Genomic DNA, 23732 nt, shown 5'->3' on the forward strand with positions numbered 1-23732 from the left:
GTCTCGCTTTTCCCCCAAACGGAAAACAACCACCAATGCCATTCTGAACTTCCTTAGCTAAAAATCCAATTATTTTCCTTCCCTCAGTTTTCACCTCGTTTGATAATCTTTTCCCACTTATTTCGCTAATGCATACGTTCTTTTCTTTTCTTTTTTTGCTACAACATTTATTTTGTTCAAAATTAAATTACACATTGTACCAACTAACAATCTATTTATTAAATAATATCTATATCTACTTTTTTGCAATGCTGCTTTTAGTATGAGATGTAGGAGTGATCTACATCTGGGTTGGTGCAGGTATTTGTACACCCAACTGGAAGTTGTTGGAACGCCCTCTCTGTTGTGCTTAGTCCACGAGACTATAAAGGACCTAATGGTGTTCCATTGGGAATTGAGTTATTACATATTGACTTATTATACAAAGTGATAAATAGATGAATTCAAAGTTGCGCTCACAAACTCTACGATTTAGTCATCAGATTTGAGAACCCGTAGTCCTTTTGGCGATACCAACATTCAAATTGAGAAATATTTATATGTTTGGTGTATGCCAAGGATCTCTTTAAGCTCTCGGGGAGACGATGGCCATTCTTGATGTTACTTGATGATAGACATCTGTGTCACTCTGTAACTAGATAACATGTATTAATACATCTAATTTGTTTTATTAATGTCTTTTCTTTGTTTTAAGTACTACTGCACAGCATCATAGAAGACTAATTTTATGATATTTTCATTGTTACTAAAATATCATGGTTGGTAAAGGAAATAATACCCCGCTTATACCTCTCGAATATGAACAAATCTGTTCCATTCGTCTTTATCTATCAGAAATTCTTTGGCCCTTCTTTTCCCTATCACATCCTCCCAGGTCTCCTTCGGTAGTCTTCTTTCTCGTTTTAATCTAACTGGATGTATAGTCTTATATTTTCGGTAAAGTTGATGTATATGTATATATAAAGCAAAATATCAAATCCAATATTCCACAGAATTGGGACACATTACGCCTCTGTCCATGTAACACAATGTACTATATTACATTGTTCAAATATGAAGATATAGGGATATCTAATATTACAAATAAAGCATTATTACGGCTTCTTATTCTGTATATTTTATAATTAAATAAAATCTGTACTATGTTAGGAGGGTTGAAAATAAAAATTGATATAGATAGGGATAATGGTGGGGTATAATAAAAGGATGTAAGCAATTATAGTCGATTAGTTAGACGCTTAAAAGGAAATGCAAAAAGTGCTTTGGGAGTTAGAGAGGTACTTTGGGGAGTCGGACAGAGAAAATCCCCGTTGCGCGAAATCCGCATGGATCCGGGATGATCCGCACGTATCTTAGCGATGGGGGCTATCACAATAATTACTAAGTAATACGTATAGGAAACGGCTGCGTATTATTTCGCGTGGTTGAGTCCTCGATTGAAAAGACGGCGTTCCGCAGCCGAACTACTGCCGGGCGTCACCGGAATTGGCCCCTCAATACCTTTTCACCGCCCCCTTTGCTTACCGCATGCCGCAAAAGTAATTAGAATTTTACTTTCAGGATTAATTTAATCAACATCTCACTACATTTTATCCACGATTATTTTTCTATGTAGACAGAAAAAAGAATACTTTTAAATTTGTATTAAGAAATAAAATTAGGGAAGAATTAGAAAATTGTTTATGATATATGTTTTATGAATAAACTATAAATTACTTTATAATTAAATAAGTATTTATTAGAAAATGTATATTTATTAATTATTAATAAAAGCTTTAACCTTAAAGTTTTTATTTTATAACTTAGACAGTGTTATTTATGCACCACATCTTATGTACACAATTATCCCATCATTGGTTACCGTAAGATAGGAGGTTCCTCTTATTAATATAAAGGGTGGCAAGGATCGCGATTGGTGGAAATAGGGGTTGGTGCGGCCTTCCGGTGCCGTTGGGGTGGAGCTAGAAGGGCTGGCTCTTTCCTGGCGAGGGTGTATCACTCATTCGGTTCGGGTGTCGCGTCCGGCGAAGAAAGCGTGCACAGTTTCTGTGGTTTTCTCTTGTGCAGTTCTCGGTCGACATGTAAGTAAACGGTGGTGTTTACCGCCCTTTCCCTCCGCCCACCACCCAGATACGTTTAAAGGATCCGTTTCAGGGTTGACGAGCAGAGGTTCAAGCTGAAAAGCTCGGACACATCCTGTTTTAATCCCGGTAAGAGTGATTTGGCAATTAAAACTAATCAGGTGAGTTTGTTTATTGTTGTATTAGGCAAAAATTGTTTTCATAAAAATTGAAATAAACAAAATAATTTTCTTATATAAGCAATAAATAAGATGTATAGTTCCAGGTTGGAACAGTAGTTTTGTATGGAGTACCAATAGTATCGTTAGTCATTGAAAACCAAGAAAGATTATGTTTAGCCCAAATTTCAAACACCCTCCTCAAGCAATTCAGTTATAACGAAATTCATAACAGAAGGGTTGCCTTAGGAATAACATGTGTGCAATGTACTCCAGTTCAGTTGGAGATTTTACGAAGGGCCGGTGCAATGCCAGTTTCTTCGCGTAGATGTGGTATGATTACCAGAAGAGAGGCAGAACGTCTTTGTAAAAGCTTCCTCGGGGATAATTCGCCGCCGAGACTCCCAGACGATTTCGCTTTTGCGGTTCACCACGAGTGCGCTTGGGGATGTCGAGGTTCTTTCTTGCCGTCGAGATACAATTCCTCCAGAGCAAAATGCATCAAATGCACCATATGTGGATTGTTTTTCTCTCCAAACAAATTCATCTTCCATTCTCATCGATTGGGACCCAACGATAAATATGTCCAACCGGATGCGGCAAATTTTAATTCATGGAGACGTCATATGAAGTTATCGGGGGATTCCCCCGAAGAAATTGTTCACGCTTGGGAAGACGTAAAAGCTATGTTTAATGGTGGCACGCGAAAAAGATTGTTGAGCGGCTCAGTTTCACCAAGAACCTCCAAACATCATTGCAAACCAACTCCAGAAACGCAACCAACTCCCGTTATTCCATCTCCTAGAATACCAAGTTGCCAAGATGTCTCGTTGCCTATTTCAAGGGTGGCGATGGATTTTATCTACCACAAACCATTCGCCTTTGCCTCATACTCAACTTTTCCCTGGCTAAAACGGAACTCAATCGTGTTCCCCAGCGAAAATCCGTTCTTTTCCGTCGACAGATCATATCAGTCCGCTTTCAAGCCGGTTCAGCAACAACCTTGCGGCAGCTTTACACCCCAAAAGGAGGAACAGAGCGATGACGAGGTGGACATCGAAACGACGGATGAAATCGAGGACAAGGTGAGATGGAAAATATTTTTCTGTTTACGTTTAATCCGCGTGAAAGCATCAACCGTTAATGTTATTAAACGCAAACACCGGTGTTACAATCGATTGAAGATTGAGTGGGGTTTTTATTTTGATCGTATACAAAAGTGACGATGCACGATCTATCACTTATTTTTAAATGATGTGTGTTTTAAAAAGAGAAGACGAAGCAAATTTATTTAATTAAATAACTTTTATTTGACCTTCTTTTTCTAAGTAGGGTAACTATTCCCTTGGTAATAATAATTGCCTTGGGGAATTGTCGTGTTGCTTTCCCAAAATTTAACTTCTTAGGATAATAATAGAATTCGAGGTAAGAAAGAACATTGATAAAAAGGGAATCGTTTTATAAAAGTAGAAACTGTGATAGACCATTAGTTGCAGTCCTAATAAAATAAATACACATTCCAAGTTAAATGAGTTTGTGTCCCGCGGGAAGAACGCCTGGTGCCAGGGAAAAGAATGTGTCCCGACGGTAACGTAGAAATACCCGATACCCGGCAATGATTTTGTACATGATTGCTTTTTTATATCGCAACCAGGACACGTAGAACGGGATAACGGATCCATTTCGAATGATGGAAGCCGCCCGCCGTTGGCGCAGGGCAATTCCATGTAATTATGTCCGTACTGTATTTTCCAGGCGTCGCAACGCAAAGGAACGGGCACGATCCTCCGACGTCCCGGGTTTAAAACGCTCTTGATGTCACGTAAAAAGTGTTCAATTTTAAGGATCAGTTGCTTTTGAGTTTCCCTATGTTTTATTCGTTCAATTCGTGAAAACGACGCTTGTTTCGTCCTAAATCTTCTTACGTCATGAATGAGAGGATATGTTCAAACGATCCCATAATAGACAATAATATTAAAAACCCAACTTAATTTCTCATTATTCCAATTAATACCCATCGACATTAATCAGGATTTAATACTTTCAGATTATTCGAATTATTACTAATTGAGTTGAGTTATTAATTAATAATATGTTATTATCATTTACAAAACAAATCAACGTATTATTTTTTCGGTTAATATCAACTATCTAATTTTTTTGGTTAATAAAATATTCTGTATTAAACACAATATGTCTCCTTTATTTTTTACATGTTTCGCCTGACTTAGCATCATCAGGAAAGGAGCGGAGTCAAGTTGAAAATCTACACAATTTGAAAAAGGGGGTTATTTATAATTTTGAATTAACATTAAAAACTCAATTTTAGTATGTAGTAAAATGAATATTTTATTAACCAGTAAAAGTGCAATTTTTTACAATTTTCATTCTTAAAATTTTTATTAAAAACTAGTTAAAATGGACTCCAATATTAATTTCGACTACATTAAAAATTGTATATTTACAAGGACTGACAATATTTTATAATATCTACTCTATGTGAATAGAAGCTCTATATTCTATTGTATATCAGCACTTCAGAGTAAGGTATGTTAAGTCACAAACTTAACCCATTAGCTGCCACGATCCCCATTTGGGGATTTTAAATTTTAACGTAACTCACTTGGAAAATTATAATTAAAAAAAAAAGTTGGCAGTTAATGGGTGAATGTTTAAACAAATACACATGGTGGAGATAACTCATTTCGCAAAAAATCTGACTTAACACACCTTACCTCTGAGGTGCTGCTATATTTGCTTACTGCACCCAGAGTCTAACTAGAATTAGTGGCGCAGTAGTATTTTATCCAAGACTGTGGAATATTAATACAAACTTAGGCAACATATATTGCAGTGCCTAGACAAAGAATGCACGATTTCGTCTGATGTCACATCAATTGTAGCCCCTCAGCATAATAAAATAAAATTGTCCCGCTTAAGATTAGATTAGGTCCCTGGTGGCTGAGGCGCTGCAATATGTTGATCCATTATGGACTGATATAGTATCAAATGCATCCTGAGTATTATCCATTGTTGTATCGATGTGATGTCAATGCAAAAGAAAAATTTTAAATTAAAATGTGTTAAGATATAGATATATAGAAAATGTGTTAATATAATTTTTGATTATTAAATGTATCTTTAGATAACATGGTAATACGATGAGGGTTGGGTGTGTTGAAAAAAAAAGGTCAAAATTTGACATTTAGCACCCTCGCTGGTACCCTGACGAGCCGGATTTGGTCGTTGAGCAGAGATTTAATCCGATCGCACCTAGAGTAATAAAAAAGGATAGACTGACGGGTCCAATTTGTTTTGATATTTCCGGGGCAAATCGTTCGGATTAACGACGGTCCGGGAAGACGTCTGGTTCCCGCGGGAGCCATCGAGATTCGCGCGAACCTCGCAATAATAAGAGTTTGAGTTGTAATTTAGGGCTGTGAATATTTAAAATTCATTTGGCTATTCCAATTAAAAGTTGGATTCAAATAAAAAGAAGTCTGCGAAGTTTTTCGTGCGGAACTCGCCCTTTAAAATGTCTTTTTCATAATTCAAACAGAATTTGCTGCTTTATTTTGGACGAATTTTGGGTTGGGGTTGGCTAGACACCCTATATATGCCGGGAATAATGAAATACTGAAAACATAATGCTCGTCTTCTCTGTAAATTAAAAGCAATTATAGTGAACAGTCGTAACAATGCCCCCGAATGTTTGCTTAACTTAACAATGGATTAAAATTACTCCGTTCCTATGGAGGTTTGAATAATTAAAGATGCCGGCCGAAAACACAATACGCATAACGACTGTATTGCATTTTGAGCGACCCTCCCCTTCTGTTTTCTTATCTATTACATCTTCCGTTCTCGCCTTTTCTATATCAATTATTTAAGCGCCCCTTTCTACCGTTTCAATTCGTCGAAAGGTGAGGGTTACCAGTTTAGCTTTGAACGAATCCTTTCTCAATAACACCCCCAACACTTCATCATCGAACTTAACGTCTTTTAAGAAAAGGATTTATTTACTCATCAATACAACGCTTTTTATTTCTTTTTTAGAATCAAGCAAAATGCTTCCAATAATCTGCTCAACACCGTAGGATAGTTCGTTACAAAAAAATCAAGTGGATATAGCATCTAGTCGTGTTACGGAAAGTGATTTAGACGTATAAAAAAGTTTCACCTTCAGAGCGAGCATATGCATAAGCGATGTATAAACCATGTATTTCTATTATAATTGAATGTACTTGTTGGGAATAAATCGTATTAGCATTCAGCGGTGTTATTTTGAACCTTTCCGCCCTCGCGCGTTGTCGCGTTTACAGTCATAAAAAGAAGACAAAAACAAACTTGAAAAGATAAAACTCCGAGGGGGGACCTGCCGACGCATTGGCGTTGCATTATCGCAATCTGGTCCCGTGGGGCGCCACCCCATTTAATCCCGTGGGCGCAAGACCTTAACGCTTGTTCCGCTTACATTGATAAGTTAATTTCCATCAAACGTTCAATTGCCATCCTGACCGCCGGTCCGAATGAAATTGGGGAGGCACTACTGTCCCGATCCCCCCTTTTCCTCTCCCTTCCCAACCCTCAGGCAAAATATTTGGTTAAGGCCGCCCTCAGGTGTTCTGGCCGTAATTAATTGAGAAATGAAACGAACACTGTAACATAATCCCACGGTAATCCCCTTAATGCATATCAACGGCGAAATTTGATGCTTCACTCGAGCAATTGCCCCACCTGTAATATTAAATAATAATTTGGAAGATTTTAAGCTATACTCTTTTTATTTTTATGTCTTGTGATTAATTGTAGATGATATCTTGTAAATCCGACTGGACTGGATTGGAATTTTGCTATTCTAGTAACATCTGGAGTTGGTTTAATAAGAAATGGATTGAGTTATATATATATGGTTGGTTTTCTAGATGGAAAGGAGGGAAGGATTCGTCGGGCGTGCATTTTTATAGATTCCCAACCGACGAACCGGAGCTGAACTGGAGTTGAGCCGAGAGTGGAACGATCGAGTCCCGGGTCCTGGGAATGCAATCATTCTACCCCAGTTAAGGTTTAGGTTTGCTTTAGTTAGATTGTTTTCCCGCTGTGGTTCACCGTTGGTTGCGCACGGGCTGTAACGAGCTAAACTGATTACACAACAATCTGTACTAAGCTAAATAGAGTTTATAATTGAAAAAACCACCGCTCCCTATTGTGGCCGAATATTTTTCCCCGGTCTCCCCACGCCACTCCCCCCTTTAGAGCAACGCTCCGCCCGCAGCCGCCCCGCAGTTCTGCCGCCCTTCTGCCCTTCCGCCTTCTCGGCCAGATTACAAATTTAACAGGGAACCCGCTCTTTTTACGTTGCCAATTATTCCAAATACGAAACGCTTCATTTCCTCTCGTCGATGCTAATAAATACCGGCCCGGCAACAATATGCCAAAGAAAAAATACTAAAATTAATGAGCCTAATACCTCTATTCACCTCTTCAAAATTTCCCCTTACAGATTACTAGGGTTTTTTGTATTAATTTCAAGTGTGGGCTCTTACAAACAAATAAATACCTTTTTCCTACACTCGGCTCAATAAAAGCCGCTTCTAAAAGACTTCTTTTCAAATAAGATATCACCCCATGAGGGTAAAAACTCGTTAGCAACATTCTGTATTTAATTATTATAAATACATTTAATTAGTGTAATCGTTATGGTTGTTAAATAATTTATTAGTTTAATTAATCGTTTTGTGAGCAATTGACGTAAGTATTTTTTAATTAATTTAATAATAATTTCAAATAAAAACGCATTCGGTAATCACAATGTAGAAAGCGATACATACACTGCCATCTATAATAGAATCTACCCTCTAAGTAATCATTTTGTTTTGCAACTTCCTCCCTAAAATAATAGGAATTTCCAACTTTGATGTTAGCCTGTCAACTCATAGATGGAACCGACTTTTTAGTTATTAACTTTATTTTTCTGCAATAATATTTAATATACTATAATAAAATTTTTTGATGTTGAATCTTGTTTATTTTTTAGTTTGGATCCTAAATAAATTCGTTTTTAAAAATTTTTGTTGAATTAAAGTTGTCCATCAATGGTAGTATGGGAGAGATGATGTCCAGACAAGGGAATATGCTAATACAATATAAGAAGAGATTTGGAATATCTAAGGGATGCTAAAATCAATAAAACGGCATCAATAAGGCATTTCAAAACCTTGGCAATCCCCTCATAGATGGTGTACTTTAACATCAAATTATAGTCATTTTCTGCAAAGTTGTCCATCCAACCCAATTTCATCAGAAAACTTTTCATAAGAACAAAAACTACACTGAGTATATGTCAATGCACACCACTCATGCAAATATCATATATGAATCACGTTTCATTACTTGTTAATTTGATTTTAATTATTCGTGTTTGACTAATGGCAGAATTAATAGGGAGTTTAGTTTTATCATGTTTTTTTTTCAAAAAAATCGATTATTTTTATAGCAAAATTTTGTTTAACCCATTTAGTCCCACCGGTGTGAAAAATTATTTTACAACCATACATTACAAAATTTCAAGGTACTAGCTGTTTGTACGATAACACTATAAGATTGTTAGGCTATACATATTAAAATATTTCATAATTCTTTCTTCATACAATAGAAATAGAACTATTTTTAGTGCATAAAATTCTTTAAAATTTTGACATTTTCAATATTTTTCTCATATACAGGATGTCAATTGTTAAATTTATTAAATTATTTCGGTGCTACATGTTTCGACAGTACATTGTCTTCATCGGGCACGACTAAGAATAATAAACAAAAACAAGAAAAAACAGAAAAAGAAAAAACATGTCAAAAGGTCAAAAAATATAACTATCAATTACAAAATAAATATTTACCGTCAATTTTGAAGAATACGAGGATGAATAGTAAAAACTGTGTATTAAAAACCGATTGAAAATCTTGCCGAACAATATTTATACAGCAGCAGAAGAAATAAATACAAAGAGATTTGCACAACTAGTAAAAAGATCTTTTCTGTGATGATGCAGAGCTTGTATTAGTGCCGACGGCAAATAATTTGAGAATTTGCCTTAGTTTTAAGAAAATAATGCTATAAAATTAATAATAAATAAATTTGTTTGTTTAATTTTGTCTTATTTGAAAGAGTCTTTTTGCAAGACATAAGGGCAACCATCTTGTTAACACCACATTTTGTAGTTCGTAGATATTGACTGGCACATCTTCTAACAAAGTTAAGAGGAAATAAAAATTAAATACAAATAACATACAAAAGTATGAATTTTTTAAATAACGTGTTTTTTGCAGAAAAACAGGCAATAATATTTTTTATGACAAGAAAAATAGCAAGTGTTGTACCATTTTGGAAACTTGACTAAACAGGCCATCTTTTAGAATTATTTGCCAAGGGTGTTGTACTACTCCTTTTTTTAGAAATCGTGTGTCAAACTTGATAGACATAAATTCTTTCAACCTTAACTCAATCAAATTAATATTTGATTTTGCAAAACTAACGACTTTTGTTGTTTGATTTGTGACTTTTACAGTAGCATGGTTCACAAGGAATAGATTATTACAAAAATCGAACATTTCTGACCGTAGTACCTAAAGATATGATGTACGGGACCGATTTTTAACATTTTCAAAAGTATGTCTATTACCACTTAACTAAGAGTCATGGAATTTTTTTCTCATTTTTACCAGAACAGGTATGGGTTGGCCTCTCACCCGGTGCCCGCTTGACGTTGAGTTTCGGGACATCCTGTATATCTTGAAACGCAAAATAAAAATATGAATTCTGAAAATACGTTTTGAAACATTAATGGTGCAAAAACACACCATTGCGACAATTTTAGTACAAATATTTTTTATCTTAAACTTCATACTAAAGTTGGAATTTGTTAGTATTATGTTGTATTAGTATTATTATTTATTTACGGCTAATTTATTACTTAGTTAATAAATGATAATCAAAATTTTTGTGTGTGCATTTTTGCACCATCTCATATCTCAAAAACAATTTTTTTTTTCAAACAACTGTACATTTTTATACTTTTCATTCCATCTTATCTTAAGGAAAATTATAAAAAATCGTTATTTTTAATATAAAGCATCGTGGGACTAAATGGGTTAAGCTCTTGATTCTATTAAGTTTTAAAATCACATAATTTAAATTGTAGAAGTTATAAACCTTTAACAAGTACGGTATAGATAACAATCTACAATAATCGGTTTTTATAACTCCGTCTCTTTATTTCTGTGGGAATAAAACGAATTAAACTAAGGGCCGCATTAAGGAACACACCTTTATTGCAAATTGTAGAGAAATAATGGGTATAAAATAATTTTAGTTTTAATAAATTTAAATTCGATCCTGTTCGTGTCTCGCCGAGTTTTATTTATGACCGTCATAAAAATCGATGTTGTTTGAAATTGTGGTATAGTTTCCGATATTTCTGATGGCTTTTACGACCGTGGGAAATAATACTGGCAATAATTATCGCTGCGAAAAATCACGTGATTTATGATACGCCGTGTTTTTTTACACATAAAAAACAAAAAAACACTTAAACAGTTATAGTACTAATTATATTAATAAATTGTATCTTCACACAATATTTAAATTTTTAAATATCTTTTAGTAATTTTCGTGGGGTAAAATACAATAAGTATATTCTATTTGAGGTTGTGTGCCATCTATTATTGGTTATCCGTTTTTGTATTTCATAATAGATTTAAGTTTTCCCCCAAAGATAGATGGCGTTTTGTACCTTTTCGACCTTTTTTCCAAAATTAAGTTTATATAAATAAAATGCAAATCATCTTGTATGTAATAAAGGATGGATATTAAAACAACAAATATTTAAGAAACTAGGTTTATTCGTTGATTAACATGACGATAACAGAGGAGTTACGAATTTCGGGAGAAATACGTTGTTAATCGAATGGAGGAAACATTCGACATTTTACAAATTTAATTAAACAAGGAACAAAGATCGAACCAACAATAAATCAACGGATTTTGCGCTTGTTATGTACAAGAACTCGGTGTTATCATCCTAAGGGAATTAACCTCAATTAAGTTAAGTTAATCGCCTCATATTTTTAATATACGCTTATAAAACTTATGAAATTGCACAAAAACTCTAACAGTTTTAACAATTTTGGACCTCTCAATTTTAAATATACGCGTAAGGTGACGGTACACTTACGCTATCACACCTGTTATCAAGTAATTAACAATCAACGTAATATTTTCTTTTTGATGATTTTTTTTACAAACTCCCAGACGGGCGGTTATTACACGGGGAAGTATTTATCACCTATATTTATAATTTTAGATGCCTAATGGTGAGTTGTGAAATCGCCTACGATCTAATTTATTCTTTTTTTGTTTATTTTTTTGTTTAAAGTTTCTATATTTAAAATTGTTCGCTCTACACGATTCGTAATAAAACAATATTTATGAGAATGGAATTACGCGATTACATCTACGATTTTTATTCTTTTTAAATACTACCTCAACCTTGCAATCTATCCTTTATTTTTTTTAACAGTGCACTTCGTCTACATCATGTTTTATACTTGCTTAACTTAAATAAAAACTAATTATTAGAAAATATTTATATTTATTTAAGCCCTTTAAAAACAGTTACGTTTAAAGAAAAGTTAAAGGTCGAGTTCAGTGATTTAATAAGAGAGGGCGCGAGAGTATTATTGATTTTTTAGGTTAATGCGGAAAAGAGGTAGTAACGATAGCTTTATGGTTACAGTTGTAACCAAAATTACATTAATTGACTTTAATTTTGTTTATTTTTCATCACTGAACGGGGACTTAAATAAACATAGTGGTGAAATGATTTCTATTAACTCCCTGCTTCAAAAGAAAGTGAACAAAAAACTAGTCTCACTTGTTAGTATTAATAAAAACATATTAAATATAAAGTTAATCAATCCAGAAGTGCAAGTAGTACTCGGATTTTCTCGTGTTCCATAAAAGAACCTATGGGGGGTGTCTTTCTTTGACGTTTAAAACCTCAATAAACCTAATTCACCCTATTTGTCAAAAATATCTAAATATTATTTTAGAATGTGAGATCACTAACCGCGTCAAAATGAATGCGCCTTTCTCACTATGAAGTAACCGTCTCCAAGCTTCGTCGTTATTTCGCATCCCTCTGGAGAATTTATCCGATCTTCGGGGAGTTAATACAAGATAGTAATAAGTAGGAGGTCGTTTGAAGTGAAGCCGTGTCCGTGTGGACTTTGCACGGTTGGCACAGCGTCGTTTGGCACCGCCAGTTTTCGCAGATGCTCAAGAGCTTTATTCCGATGTCAGCCCGAAATCCGTCCGACGAGGGTCAGGTAACGGAACCTACGTGGTCCTATTTGGAATCTATCTATTTGGATGGGATGGAGTTTTTGCAAAAAACACTTTTTAAGTTTTTGGAAGACTGCTCGTGTGAAAAAAACGTCATAATTATTTTTATTTCGGACATCTCCGGACGGGATTCGGTCTCGCAACAATCGGATTATGGCCAAACTGCTTCGATAGCACGAATTTAAATCTAATCGTCCGCACGAGAAACAGACTCTCTTAGTGGAGCTAATAAAATTGAGCAATTTTGTTTACCACTACTCGTTAATACTAAGAGATGGACCCGGACTTGTACTGTGTTATGTTTTGTAACGCCCCCTACACTTTATTTATTTTGTTTTTATCTGGTAAATCGAAAAATAAATAAAATCATTGATGAACTAAATATCCAAAGAGATGTAGTGTTTCCAGATTATCCCACCATAAACTGTAACGATTGCTAAAACCATTGTTTAAATTATGACTCCCATAAAACAAGGGATATCACAGAAGGGAAGGTTAGATAACCAAGCACCACATAAACACATTTTATTTCTCAACCAGAGCCATCCCATCGGGAATTCTATTGAGTCGTGAAACACCATTGTTGTATTCTTTTAAGCTTGAATTGCAAGTAATGGAAAAGTTATACTTTAACAAAGAAAAAAGAAAAATCTGGGGATACACTACAAATACAAATATGAAAGTGCCGGGTTGAAATGAAATTTTAATAAGAATCCGTCAATGATATGTTTTCATTGGCAGTAAAATTTGTATAAACTGAAAAGAAAACTTAATTTTCGATTTATCAGATTTTTTGTAACGAGAAAAAAATGAATGAATTATCTCTATGAATTCATTTAACTAATTCTACCACCAGAGGGAGCATTTGAGTAGGCGAAAACATGTATCGAAGCCAAAACGGTGAAAGTATAAATAGTCATAACCATTGAATAAGGGGACCCATTGAGTTGGGTCCCATCACAACACCCACTCCTTATAGTAGAAAACAACGAGACGCTCCCCTTACGATAAGGCCATTTTTCTTAATACATCGGACTCACTCGTACGGTCGGTACTTAGCTACTTTAAATATGAAATTATCAATATCTATAAGGCAATTCGCGTAGTACGTCGCTGCGCGCTACGATTCCGTCCCCATGCTAAATGCCCGTGAGCGCTGGGGTTGTTGTCGGGGCAGGGGTTGTGGTTGTAGTTTTTGCTCCCGTTACCGGTGGTAAAGCCGGACTTGGCCAAGGACAACCAGGAGGTACACTCCTGGCTTGTTGTAATCCGGCCGCCGATTCCGGGTGCAAAAAGTTTCTTCGCTGATCCATCTTTTCAGTCTAAAATTAAAATCAACATATATACAACATAACAAGTTTTATAATCATTTTGTTACGTGTGCTTGGAATCTCGATGTTATTAGTTCTGGTAATAAGTCCAATTGTTCTTGTAACGTGGCTATTTTATCTTCTATTGTGGTTAGACGATCTTCTAAAGTATCCTGCCTAGTGCTCATATCTGATACTATTTCGTAAACTGTGTTTTGGGTCTAAAAATAATGTGTAAATCAAAAATATAGAATCTAAAGTAGTGGTACCTTTGCCATATCTGTAATCGTATTAGCGTTATCAAGAAGTTTCCGCTGGTCCATCTTCACTTTCCTTAAACTGTATAAGATTTAATAAAATATGTAGGCTCAAAACAACTATTACATTATCTTACGCATAAATAGCTAAGAGAAATTTACGCTGATGAGTACGAACTTTACCAGGGTTGACCCGCTTCACTAGCCTTGTATGTTTATAAATCAACCACGTTTCTCGAAGAACATTTGCGGCTGCATTCTTCAACTAAAAAAATATTTGTTAATCATACTACTTCATAATAATCTTACCTTACTCTTTTAGTTAGTTGAGTATCCATCATAAAATTATGAACATGTTTTTCCGCTCTAGTTAATTCCAATTTTCTGGAGACCACAGCTACGAGTAAGGCAGTACAACCGGCGCCCTGGATACAGAGTAAGAGAAGGAAACGTTTAGATTGGAACTTCCAGTAGCCGTCTTACCATGATTCCTGTGCTTACGGCTATTCCTCTACCACAGTAAGTGTTCGGTACAATATCACCAAAACCGACGCTGAGAAACGTAATGGCAATGAGCCACATAGCGTTTAATAAATTAGCATGCTCCTCGTCGTGGAACCTCTCGCATTGCCGCAACGTCCAACTGGCTATTATCCAGAGGGATACCATGAAGACCAAAAGTACCGTTCCGGGACAAATGGTCATCAAGGTTTTGAGCACGAAGCGTGTATTGAAGTTAATGCGATTGAGGGCCCCTATACTTCTTGATGAGGCGTCGGTGAAGAGTTTACTGTGTAACAACATCACCCGACATATCAGGTACAGTCGGAGGAACATTGGTAGTGATAGCGGCACGTCGTACGGCACACATTTTGATCCGCTGTCTTTGTTTGCAAAACGTGTAGTCCATACGAAACGGTAATGTCCCGGTATGGGGTGTACGGCACAAATTAACAACTCCATCGATATCTGGCATATTCTTTGCCATGTCATCGCAATACGCCAATCATCGGCACAGTTATCTATCATGAAAAGCTGAAAAAAAATTTATTTAAGAAATTTATTTTAACTTGAGTAGTTTTTCGATGCATTCATTTATTAAGCGATTTCTATTTAAAAATTTACGAAACAAAAGCAATCATCGAATGAATTATATGGTATTATGTGGTTACAAACTAGTTACTATGAATACAAAGTGGAGCAACGTCCCGTTTCGATTGATTTTTTCAAATATAGGTTGTGGGAATTAGTTTGGATTGAAATTCTTTCAGTGCAATACTTTGTTAAATTGGAAAAGAACTTTACGAGTTGATATATAGCATCGTGCCATGAAACTAAGTTCTTACGACGCCGTCTTTAAAGTTCGTTATCGACAATGATCGATATTTCGGTGCGATTCAAACATTTTTTCCGTTATTATTTATTCACCAAGTCAAACATGTTGGCGTGTCGATGTTTATGATGTAAATAAGTCCACGGGTGAAACGAAAGTAGACGGTTTTAGTTATTCCATTAGGCGAAGGGGAACGTATAGGTTCGTTAATTTTTCAAAAACCCCCGGACGAGGTTATTAACCACCATAATTGCAACAGAATCACACAATCGTCTATTAATTAAAGTCAATTTCAAATGGATGACTAATATATTGCGTTCTGGTCTGTGGGAGGAGGGATCGATTTACGCAAGCGCATTGTATCTTGTGGTAAATCTATATTCCGTCTTGGAGTATGGAATCTTTTGTTCTCAGGGAACTTTGTAAACCGTTAAGCCGGTTAGTAAGTTAGTTTAGTTTGCACTTACCTGAACCTCTAATGCATGATAGGCTACTATGAGGCCTAATAGGATCACAGTCGACACAGATATCAGACTTTTAAGTGAAATTGAGTAAAATTCGTCCTAAAAAATATTTATTTGAGATTAAAAATATTTGTTTACTTATTGATTACTTTTCTATAGACGCCGGCGCTGGATAACTCATTCTCGATTACCATCACAATGATCCCGAACATGCCCATTACCAGAGCGTAATCGCTGATCCTCTTCCGCTTTTCAAAGAGCGCCTTACGTCTACCTAACCTATAGCCTACGTTGGGTTTGTGCTTCAGGCTACCCGATGAAGGACCTTTGTACACTCCTCCACCGAGCTGTCGTTCTTCCATATAGCGGGGATATTCGACATTACCCACCAGAGCGACGCCCGAGTCCTCCTGTTGCATACGCGTCGTTGAGTCCCTGCTGGAGTTTTTCACGGCGCCAGGTATGGACAGCGTCGAAACCGGCTTCCGGAGCTGGAACCGTTCGCCAATTATTCCATGGGAATCTGCCCGAAACTGGAAGTGGTTGGGGAAGAAAATCATCAGGGAAAGACAAATAGCGACAAACCATTATTAGTTTCCTCTTCCCCTCTTTGTCTTACTCCAGGCCGTTCCACGAGCGTCCACAAACTACCATCTCTTTCAACTACCCTTTTATTAAAACTCAACTGCTGCAAAAATATGAATATTTCGTGAACTTTAAAGATTATGTGTCACGATTTGCAAGTGTAAAGGGGGTTTAATGAAGCGTGAGCTTATTTCCACTTCACTGACTCACTAATGTATTCAACTGATAAAGATAGAACACGGTATTTAATCCCGAGCGTCAACAACTTGATGGAATTGTATTCCAAACACGTTCCTTGTTTTGAAATTATAAAATCCGACGAGAAGTACAGCAACGTGGGCAAAAATTCGCGTAAAATCTGATGACCTATCAGCCGGAGGCGCGATCTCATAAGAATGCGACCACTTCACCCTACTCGTACTTCTCGTCAATCTCACAGATGAGATTTTTAACAAGACCCTTCAAAACCCTTACAATTTCCATGAAATGCTCACCTTTAGAATTCGTCTTACACAAGATACCGAGGTATATTTTAGAGTCTCATGGAACGATCGATAGTCGACGGTACGTTTCTGGAATTGCTTTTTAGAATGGACATTTCTGATCGGTCTTTCAGGGAACGTTCTGACGCAATTTGATGGATGTAATTGAAAAGGGTGGGGGAACGAAGTTGGATAATTCGTTTTATCGCGTTCAAGATGTAATTATGTTGAGTGAAGTTAGGTGGATGTTAATTCATCCAAGAACTTTGCGCCGTCGTAAATTCTGGGAAAATTTATGTAATCCTGAAAGTAGATAAAGGGACTATTACCATATTAAAAATTAATCGAAATAGGTCATATGAAATGTAGGTTCGATGGAACAGCGAACGCGTTAATTCTTTCTGAATTTCACCGTGTTTCCTTATACATTCTAGATAAGAAAATTCCGTTGGCATACTTTACGCGAATATATAGCTGTATGGTAATTTTATAGCTTTCGGGCGTGTAGTGGTGTGTCGCGATTTAAAATAATATCCCGCTAGTGGACAACCCGGCGGGTTACTGTGGGTTGCGGCAGTTGAGTTAGTAGTACTGGTTGTTTCTGGACGCTCTGTATAAGTTAACTTGTGTATACTTGCTTTAGATCGATGGCCGGGGCGAACTATAACCCTTTCGTGCGGGCCAGGTTATAATTCACTCAAGATAGTTAAATTTCGAGAATACTATATGTTTATGATCGCGTGCAGGGTGCTCGGTGGGTAAACGCAGTGAGAGTTGGAATTTTCGTTGCTTTTCTGGGAGGAAAAAGCAAGGAAAATCTCTCGCCCGGGGATGCGTGAAGACAGAATAGAGGGGGTGGCGCTAGAAGAGAAGAAGGCGGATAAAGTACTGTGGTTCTTCTCTGAAAAAGAGTCAAAATCTTTGTTAGTCAGGTTGAAGCCATGCACTTTAAGAGCCAAGATCGCATTCCATAACATCATGCCCACGTGTCTACGGCGGACCCGTCTCGTGTACGCGACGCTCGAAGCGATAAGACGTATTTTTTCTAAATCAATAGTTGTTATTACGCACAGAATAAAAATGCCACAAAGCCTTCTGCCAAACCCAAAGCGTATCATCGAAATCTAACCTTAATATATCGACGAACTTACCAGCGGACGCCGATGTGCTCAACGGCTAAACGGAAATTGCTTAGAAATAGAACGACATCTAATTTGGTCAGATGGGGTGTTACCAAAAAAAATAAAATAAAATAAGGAAACGGCGACACGTTTAACATCGATTCAACATAAAAGAAACACAGTGAGTTCGACACAGTACAAATCGCACCAAATAAACAGTATTTTCAAGTATTTTATTGTAATAATCCATGTATTTCAGTTCAAAATCTAGTTATTTCAAAAAACGATTTATTAGAACAACTTATTTATTAGAACAGAGATTTTGAAAACTGAAGTATACCAGGATAACTTTTCGTATAATATATTAATAATATTAATAACATGAAAGGAGGGATATCTGGATGTCTGGACTTCTGAAGGTGTCATACCTGTCGGAAATTTTTCATAGCTCCATTGATACGCAACGAGTCGGCCGCAATACCAGCAATGCCTCCTTCTCCGTGTTCTCTGAGTTGCCTCAATGAGGTGGAGGGCACGACGCCGGGTACGTAGTTCATGCCACAGCAAGGAACTGAGGCCTCCGGCTGAGAACTTTGGCGGATAATTCTGGAGGCGGGTATCTTTTGGGCAACGGGACAAGAACTGCACGAGACCTGAAGAAACGTGGTGATGTAGATTACTGTAAACGTCCGATACGTCGCCTCTGACATCCAACACCAAACAGATTCGTTCTATTTCAGATTCAGAGTATTCTAAGGCCCTAAGGATACTAGAACACTAAAGAGAAATGAGAGGTACAGCTACATTCCGAAAGCTACTGGGACTGCACGAGCTCGATTGTCTTTGGCAACAGCAACAACACCAATAGTAGTTTATAATAACAACTATCAGATTTAGCAAAATATCGATCCAATAAAGTAAACTAGCAATGCCCAAAACACGCATCCAAGGTAAGACCAAATAATAAAAGGAAACTCAAAATAAACACCTTATCAATTAAGCAAGCTGCGACATCGTATTGTATAATAACAATTAGAGTACATATAATATATGTATATATTTATATAAATGTATAGACACTTCGACCCATTCGTATATAAGTTGGTTTAGTCACAAACCCGAAACAAAAGCCTGCTGGCCGGCGTTGTTGTCCTAAAGAAAACCGGACAACTGGAACGAAACAAAATTTTTTCTGATTGCTTACGTTCGAGAAGAAGTGAAACGGAAACAAAACAAGGGAAGATTCGAAGTTGTAAGCGGTGAAGCTCGAGATATTAGTAATAGGGGAAAAAGCGTGAAGACGTTGACGAAATGAACTAGGAAATTTGTTAGTGCGAACCGAAAACTACACATACACACACACATATTTTTTTTTCAAAATAAAATAATTAGAACACAATAAAAAATAGAATAGAACAAAAATAAATAAAAGAAACAATTACTCTTGGTCCACCCTACATGCTAATATATTAATATTTCTGTAACACGCTACGGAAGTCAATCGATTGAAGGTTGAAGCAACCTATAATGAATAAATTAATAATGTATATCGGGTTGCCAATACATTATGGGAACTAAATTAGCTTTGTGCAGAAACTATTTTGATTTTACCAGAAAATGTTTAAATAATACTAAAAAAATGTTTTAGAAACCACTTTAAATGTATTTTTAAATCATTTCTTTTTTTCGGTTCGCACAAACTTCATATGTACTCTGTCCTTAACAAGACACAGTATTTAAGGGCGTCCAATTAAGGTTAGGGTCAAGAAGGGTAAATAGTAACGCCAACCATCAGTAACGGGTATGATGTTATTTATATTAATTTAAGAATTCATTTTTTAAATCATCTCTCGTTTCATTGATTGTCGTTTAAAGGAAAGGAGATAGGTGAAAACTATACGAAGGTCGCGTCGTAGCAAGTCGATTAATTGCTTCTATTAGTATTTATGTTAAAGACTTACTCGGGCACTTCCATTAGTGTGAATGATCAATGTGTTTTGTTCCCTTTTGCGTGCCCTTCCGACAGGTATGCGCTCATCTATCTAAGTGAATCCTTTATGGGAGGCGACGACGAGTATAGGGATCTCTACAATGTTGATCACGTCGTCGTCGCCTCGGTGCGCCCGTTCAGGTTGTGCATACCTGTCGGAAGTTGCGAAAAATGCCCCTGGAACGCATACAGTCCCCTGATGCGTCCGGGTCCGTTTGTTCTCGCAGCTGCTTCAAGGAGCTGGAGGCCAAGCCTTTGTGGAGATGCGCGCCCGTATAGACGGTCTCGTATTGAGAACATTGCCTGGTTATTCTCGAACGCACCTGCGTTTGAGTCGTCGATGCAACGGGACAAGAACTGCAGAGAACCTGGGGGAAATCTTCAATTATTCCTGCACGAACCTGGACTCCACGCAGTGTAACTCTGTCCTGGATCATATCCCGCCTTGAGCGGAACATGTAAAATAACCTTCTGCTGCGAAGACAATTTCCTGTGGTCATGTATCAACCGATTAAAATGTTTTCCTTCCATTTTCATATTTTATTGAAATCAAATTAATTTTAAATGTTTATATTCGCATAAGGAAGGAAAACACTCGTGGTTTTAATCGCACAATGCAAGGCGTACATGACCTACTCCAGCAAAAAAAAAACGGTATCGATCCATAGGTCCCATGACCCGCAGGATAAACAGCAGGGCCCCGAACCGCCGGCCTGGCAACGGTTTTGAAGGCATTAAGTAACCGAACGCCGCTTGCTTGCACGTACAAACTTTCATACTACATCAGAATTAACTAAAATTAGTCTCTATTTACAGTCTGTTGATTCTCCCGACAACGTAAGATCTCGCTCGTTGGTACAACGAAATTGTTTTGCCTCCTATTAAAATTTACATAAAGCGGGTAGCGTAAACAGATTTTGGGTAGCGGAATCGGTTTTAAATATCGGAATAATTATTTGCTAGCAAATTGGGTTGTAATCGAGCTTAATCCTACTATTCTATGTGTGATCTGAACGCGCCCTCCGAATATACTTTATTTTTTTATATTATTAATTTTAATTGAGGATTATATTCCCGATTATTCCCAGTGTTACGGGTAGGCGATTCGGAATAAGTTATTTTACATGTTGCGCCGTTAAAGGCCGCATGTTGTTACTGTTGTGCAAATGCGGCTGCGGACCTTACAAGAGCCTTAGAACACACATCGAGGACAGCGAAAGCAGCAAGCAAATGAACTCCTTCGGACAGGGCACACAGGGGAGCTGTTAGAATGCACACGTGGCCGGTCGGAAGTATCTATAAAGGGCTAATGCGTACCGGCGCGTTTAAACAGTTACAGTTGCAATGATGCGTCGATCTAACGCTCTCCCTTGACACAGATCGCACGACCTTATAGTTTGAGACAGGTGTTTGGGACGTGCATCGTTCCAAAATGTTGCGATTTGTTGAGACAGCTTGGAACGCATTTGATGAGCTTCGAATCCTGCCGGGAACATTTGACCCTAGGCTTTGTTTGCATCCTTTTAAATCCAACCTGCAATTAAAACCACCTGGTGAGTCTCGACATACACTTTGATGGTATCGTAATGTCGGACTAACCTGCAGTGGAGTTCGATGTCGGGAACGGATCTCGCGCTGCTTTCCTCCAGACAAAGAGAATTGTCCTCCTCGCTATCCGAAAATACGGACAGCTGAGGATGGTGGTTGGAGACCAAAAAGGTGGTGCACTCTTGGCGCATGAGCACGGGCTTCGAACAGTTCGACGGGGTCGACGAGCTTGTGATTATCGGCCCCACCAGGAGACTAGCCGTTTCTCCTTGATTGCTCATTATCGGTCTAAGTGGTTAGTCGCACTGAAAACTGCAAAATTGTGGCCTGAGCTTCTCGTCCTCGCGTCGCGGGCCGTTATCGATCGCCTGGTTTATTTCTGGTCGTCGGGTCGATATTCGCGACAGCACGAGATGGAGATCAGACTCAGAATTGGATGTTATCCCAATTGAACTTTTATCAAAATCATCAAATTCTAGTCCCGATCCCAAATCCCCTCAGCTATATATGCAAAATCTACGTAAATCAAACTGAAATTCATTCAATATAAAGTTACGTGCTTTTTAAAGTTCATATAAATTGCTGTATATAAATTCGTCTTGTTTTTAGTAGTGCTAAATCTGATATGTTATTTTCTATGTATAGCGTGCATATACAATGAAATGTACATTCAAAAATAAGCACTATATCGGAATGTAGTTAATGCAAATAAGATATTTACATAGACTTGAATGAAAAATAACACTTTAATGTTTTGTATTAGGAAGTATAGAAAGAAATGTTTCGTTTGAATAATTCAAGTTTCGCCGAGAGCGTAGCGACGGGATTTGGTGAGAATTTACGACCTCAAAATAAACCAGGATTCGATATTTTAATATTTTTATGGCAAACGTCGACGCGGCGCGAATGTGGCCCAACGTCGGTATTCGACGTCCAGTAAATAGTCGACACTTTCCGGCGTCGTTTCGGGATGGTCAACCCGACAAAAATCGATCACGCCATATGAAAACATTACATTTTCAAGGTTGTATATTTAAAAAACACATCCCCATTATTCTCAAAACATTATTTTACCTCGTGTGTTTTGCATGACAAAACATTGATTCTGCACGTTTCTCCCATTACTTATTAAACAAAACTTAACGTCATCCACGAGGCGTGTATTTACGTACTAGTTGGTAGGTAAAGGTCCAAGTTATTACGAAGGGAGAAGGTTCAATAAGAAGGCCTAACGTAGGTTGTTTCGGGTTGTGCTCGATTACCAAGAAAACCAGGCTAAAACTACTAGAGAAAAGGAAAGAAAGTCCAATGCATGTATCGGCCACATGTATATATGTAAATAGTAGTTAAAAAATGGTGCAAGTAAACGGAAGTTGGTAAGAGTAAATACATAAAGTGCAACGTACGCATAAGACCTCTTTAATGTTGTTTTTTTTTCTTCTAAGCTTTGGACAGCTGACACCTTGACAACCAGGACAACTCGACTTCGACAACCAGGACGACGAACACTTCGGTTTGTTTCAGACGCATTTTGACCGCGAAAATAGTATTTAAAATCGCGGTTCCGGTGGCCTGCGCGTTCGACCTTTTCGTTCGCCGGCGTACAACTTACTGTTCAGACGCCTGGCGTCGCGACGGCATTGCTCTCCGCTGACCCCACCCATACTGAAATTTCACATCGATTTTCCATAAAATCCATAATTGATCATCGTTTTGACCTTATTTTAACTACTCCACCACATTGTATTACATTTTCGTACAGTTGCCATTAAAGAATATTTTTGTATTTTTAAATTTCCCGCTATTACGTCATAGAGAACGTCATAAATGATGAAATAACTTTGTAGATGTTTAAGTTTTTAATTTTTATTGGTCTTATTAAGAATGATTATGTGTTGTAAAATTTATATAGAATATAAAGTTAATGAAAGAATATGACGTTATCGATTTTTATATTATATATATATAGAAGTTATTGAGGAATTTTGGTCGAGTTCTTATTAA

The 23732-nt window shown here is 37.1% G+C and overlaps 2 protein-coding genes across 14 annotated transcripts; one reads left to right on the forward strand and one right to left on the reverse strand.

Moving 5' to 3' along the window:
- Positions 1 to 2030: 2030 nt before the first annotated feature.
- LOC111425559 (SKI family transcriptional corepressor fussel) lies at positions 2031 to 6483 on the forward strand. Of its 2 annotated transcripts, none has more exons than XM_023059661.2 (4): positions 2031 to 2081; positions 2155 to 2242; positions 2341 to 3324; positions 6296 to 6483. In XM_023059661.2, coding segments are annotated over exons 1-4 (1098 nt in total). In that variant the 5' UTR covers positions 2031 to 2079; the 3' UTR covers positions 6320 to 6483. The 2 variants fall into 2 exon arrangements, with proteins under 2 accessions (XP_022915429.1, XP_022915430.1); XM_023059662.2 differs by having other exon boundaries at positions 2347 to 3324.
- A 4636-nt stretch (positions 6484 to 11119) lies between these two features.
- On the reverse strand, positions 11120 to 23322 carry LOC111425155 (small conductance calcium-activated potassium channel). 12 transcript variants are annotated; one of them, XM_023058944.2, is made up of 13 exons: positions 23135 to 23322; positions 21780 to 22033; positions 21498 to 21714; positions 20333 to 20548; positions 18619 to 18843; positions 16152 to 16535; positions 16006 to 16101; positions 14689 to 15240; positions 14520 to 14630; positions 14343 to 14470; positions 14218 to 14287; positions 14017 to 14169; positions 11120 to 13960 (listed from the first exon to the last, which is right to left on the reverse strand). In XM_023058944.2, the coding sequence occupies exons 2-13, from the start codon at positions 22007 to 22009 to the stop codon at positions 13778 to 13780; spliced, it is 2565 nt and encodes an 854-aa protein (XP_022914712.1). In that variant the 5' UTR covers positions 22010 to 22033; positions 23135 to 23322; the 3' UTR covers positions 11120 to 13777. The 12 variants fall into 12 exon arrangements, with proteins under 12 accessions (XP_022914712.1, XP_022914713.1, XP_022914711.1 ...); XM_023058945.2 differs by having other exon boundaries at positions 16152 to 16493; positions 21780 to 22040; XM_023058943.2 differs by having other exon boundaries at positions 21780 to 22040.
- Positions 23323 to 23732: the final 410 nt, after the last annotated feature.

This window comes from Onthophagus taurus, chromosome 8, assembly GCF_036711975.1.
Source record: "Onthophagus taurus isolate NC chromosome 8, IU_Otau_3.0, whole genome shotgun sequence".
NCBI classification, from domain to species: Eukaryota; Metazoa; Arthropoda; class Insecta; order Coleoptera; family Scarabaeidae; genus Onthophagus; species Onthophagus taurus.

Excerpts from the sequence above, each read along its gene's own strand:
- LOC111425559 (XM_023059661.2), top strand. Across the intron at positions 2,243-2,340 it reads TGGCAATTAAAACTAATCAG|TTCCAGGTTGGAACAGTAGT; the intron begins GTGAGTTTGTTT and ends TAAGATGTATAG. Across the intron at positions 3,325-6,295 it reads CGGATGAAATCGAGGACAAG|AATCAAGCAAAATGCTTCCA; the intron begins GTGAGATGGAAA and ends TTTCTTTTTTAG.
- LOC111425155 (XM_023058944.2), bottom strand. The coding sequence starts at position 22,009 with ATGAGCAATCAAGGAGAAACGGCTAGTCTCCTGGTGGGGCCGATAATC. Across the intron at positions 20,549-21,497 it reads GTAACTGTTTAAACGCGCCG|GTTCTCTGCAGTTCTTGTCC; the intron begins GTACGCATTAGC and ends GATTTCCCCCAG. Across the intron at positions 15,241-16,005 it reads ATCATGCATTAGAGGTTCAG|CTTTTCATGATAGATAACTG; the intron begins GTAAGTGCAAAC and ends ATTTTTTTTCAG.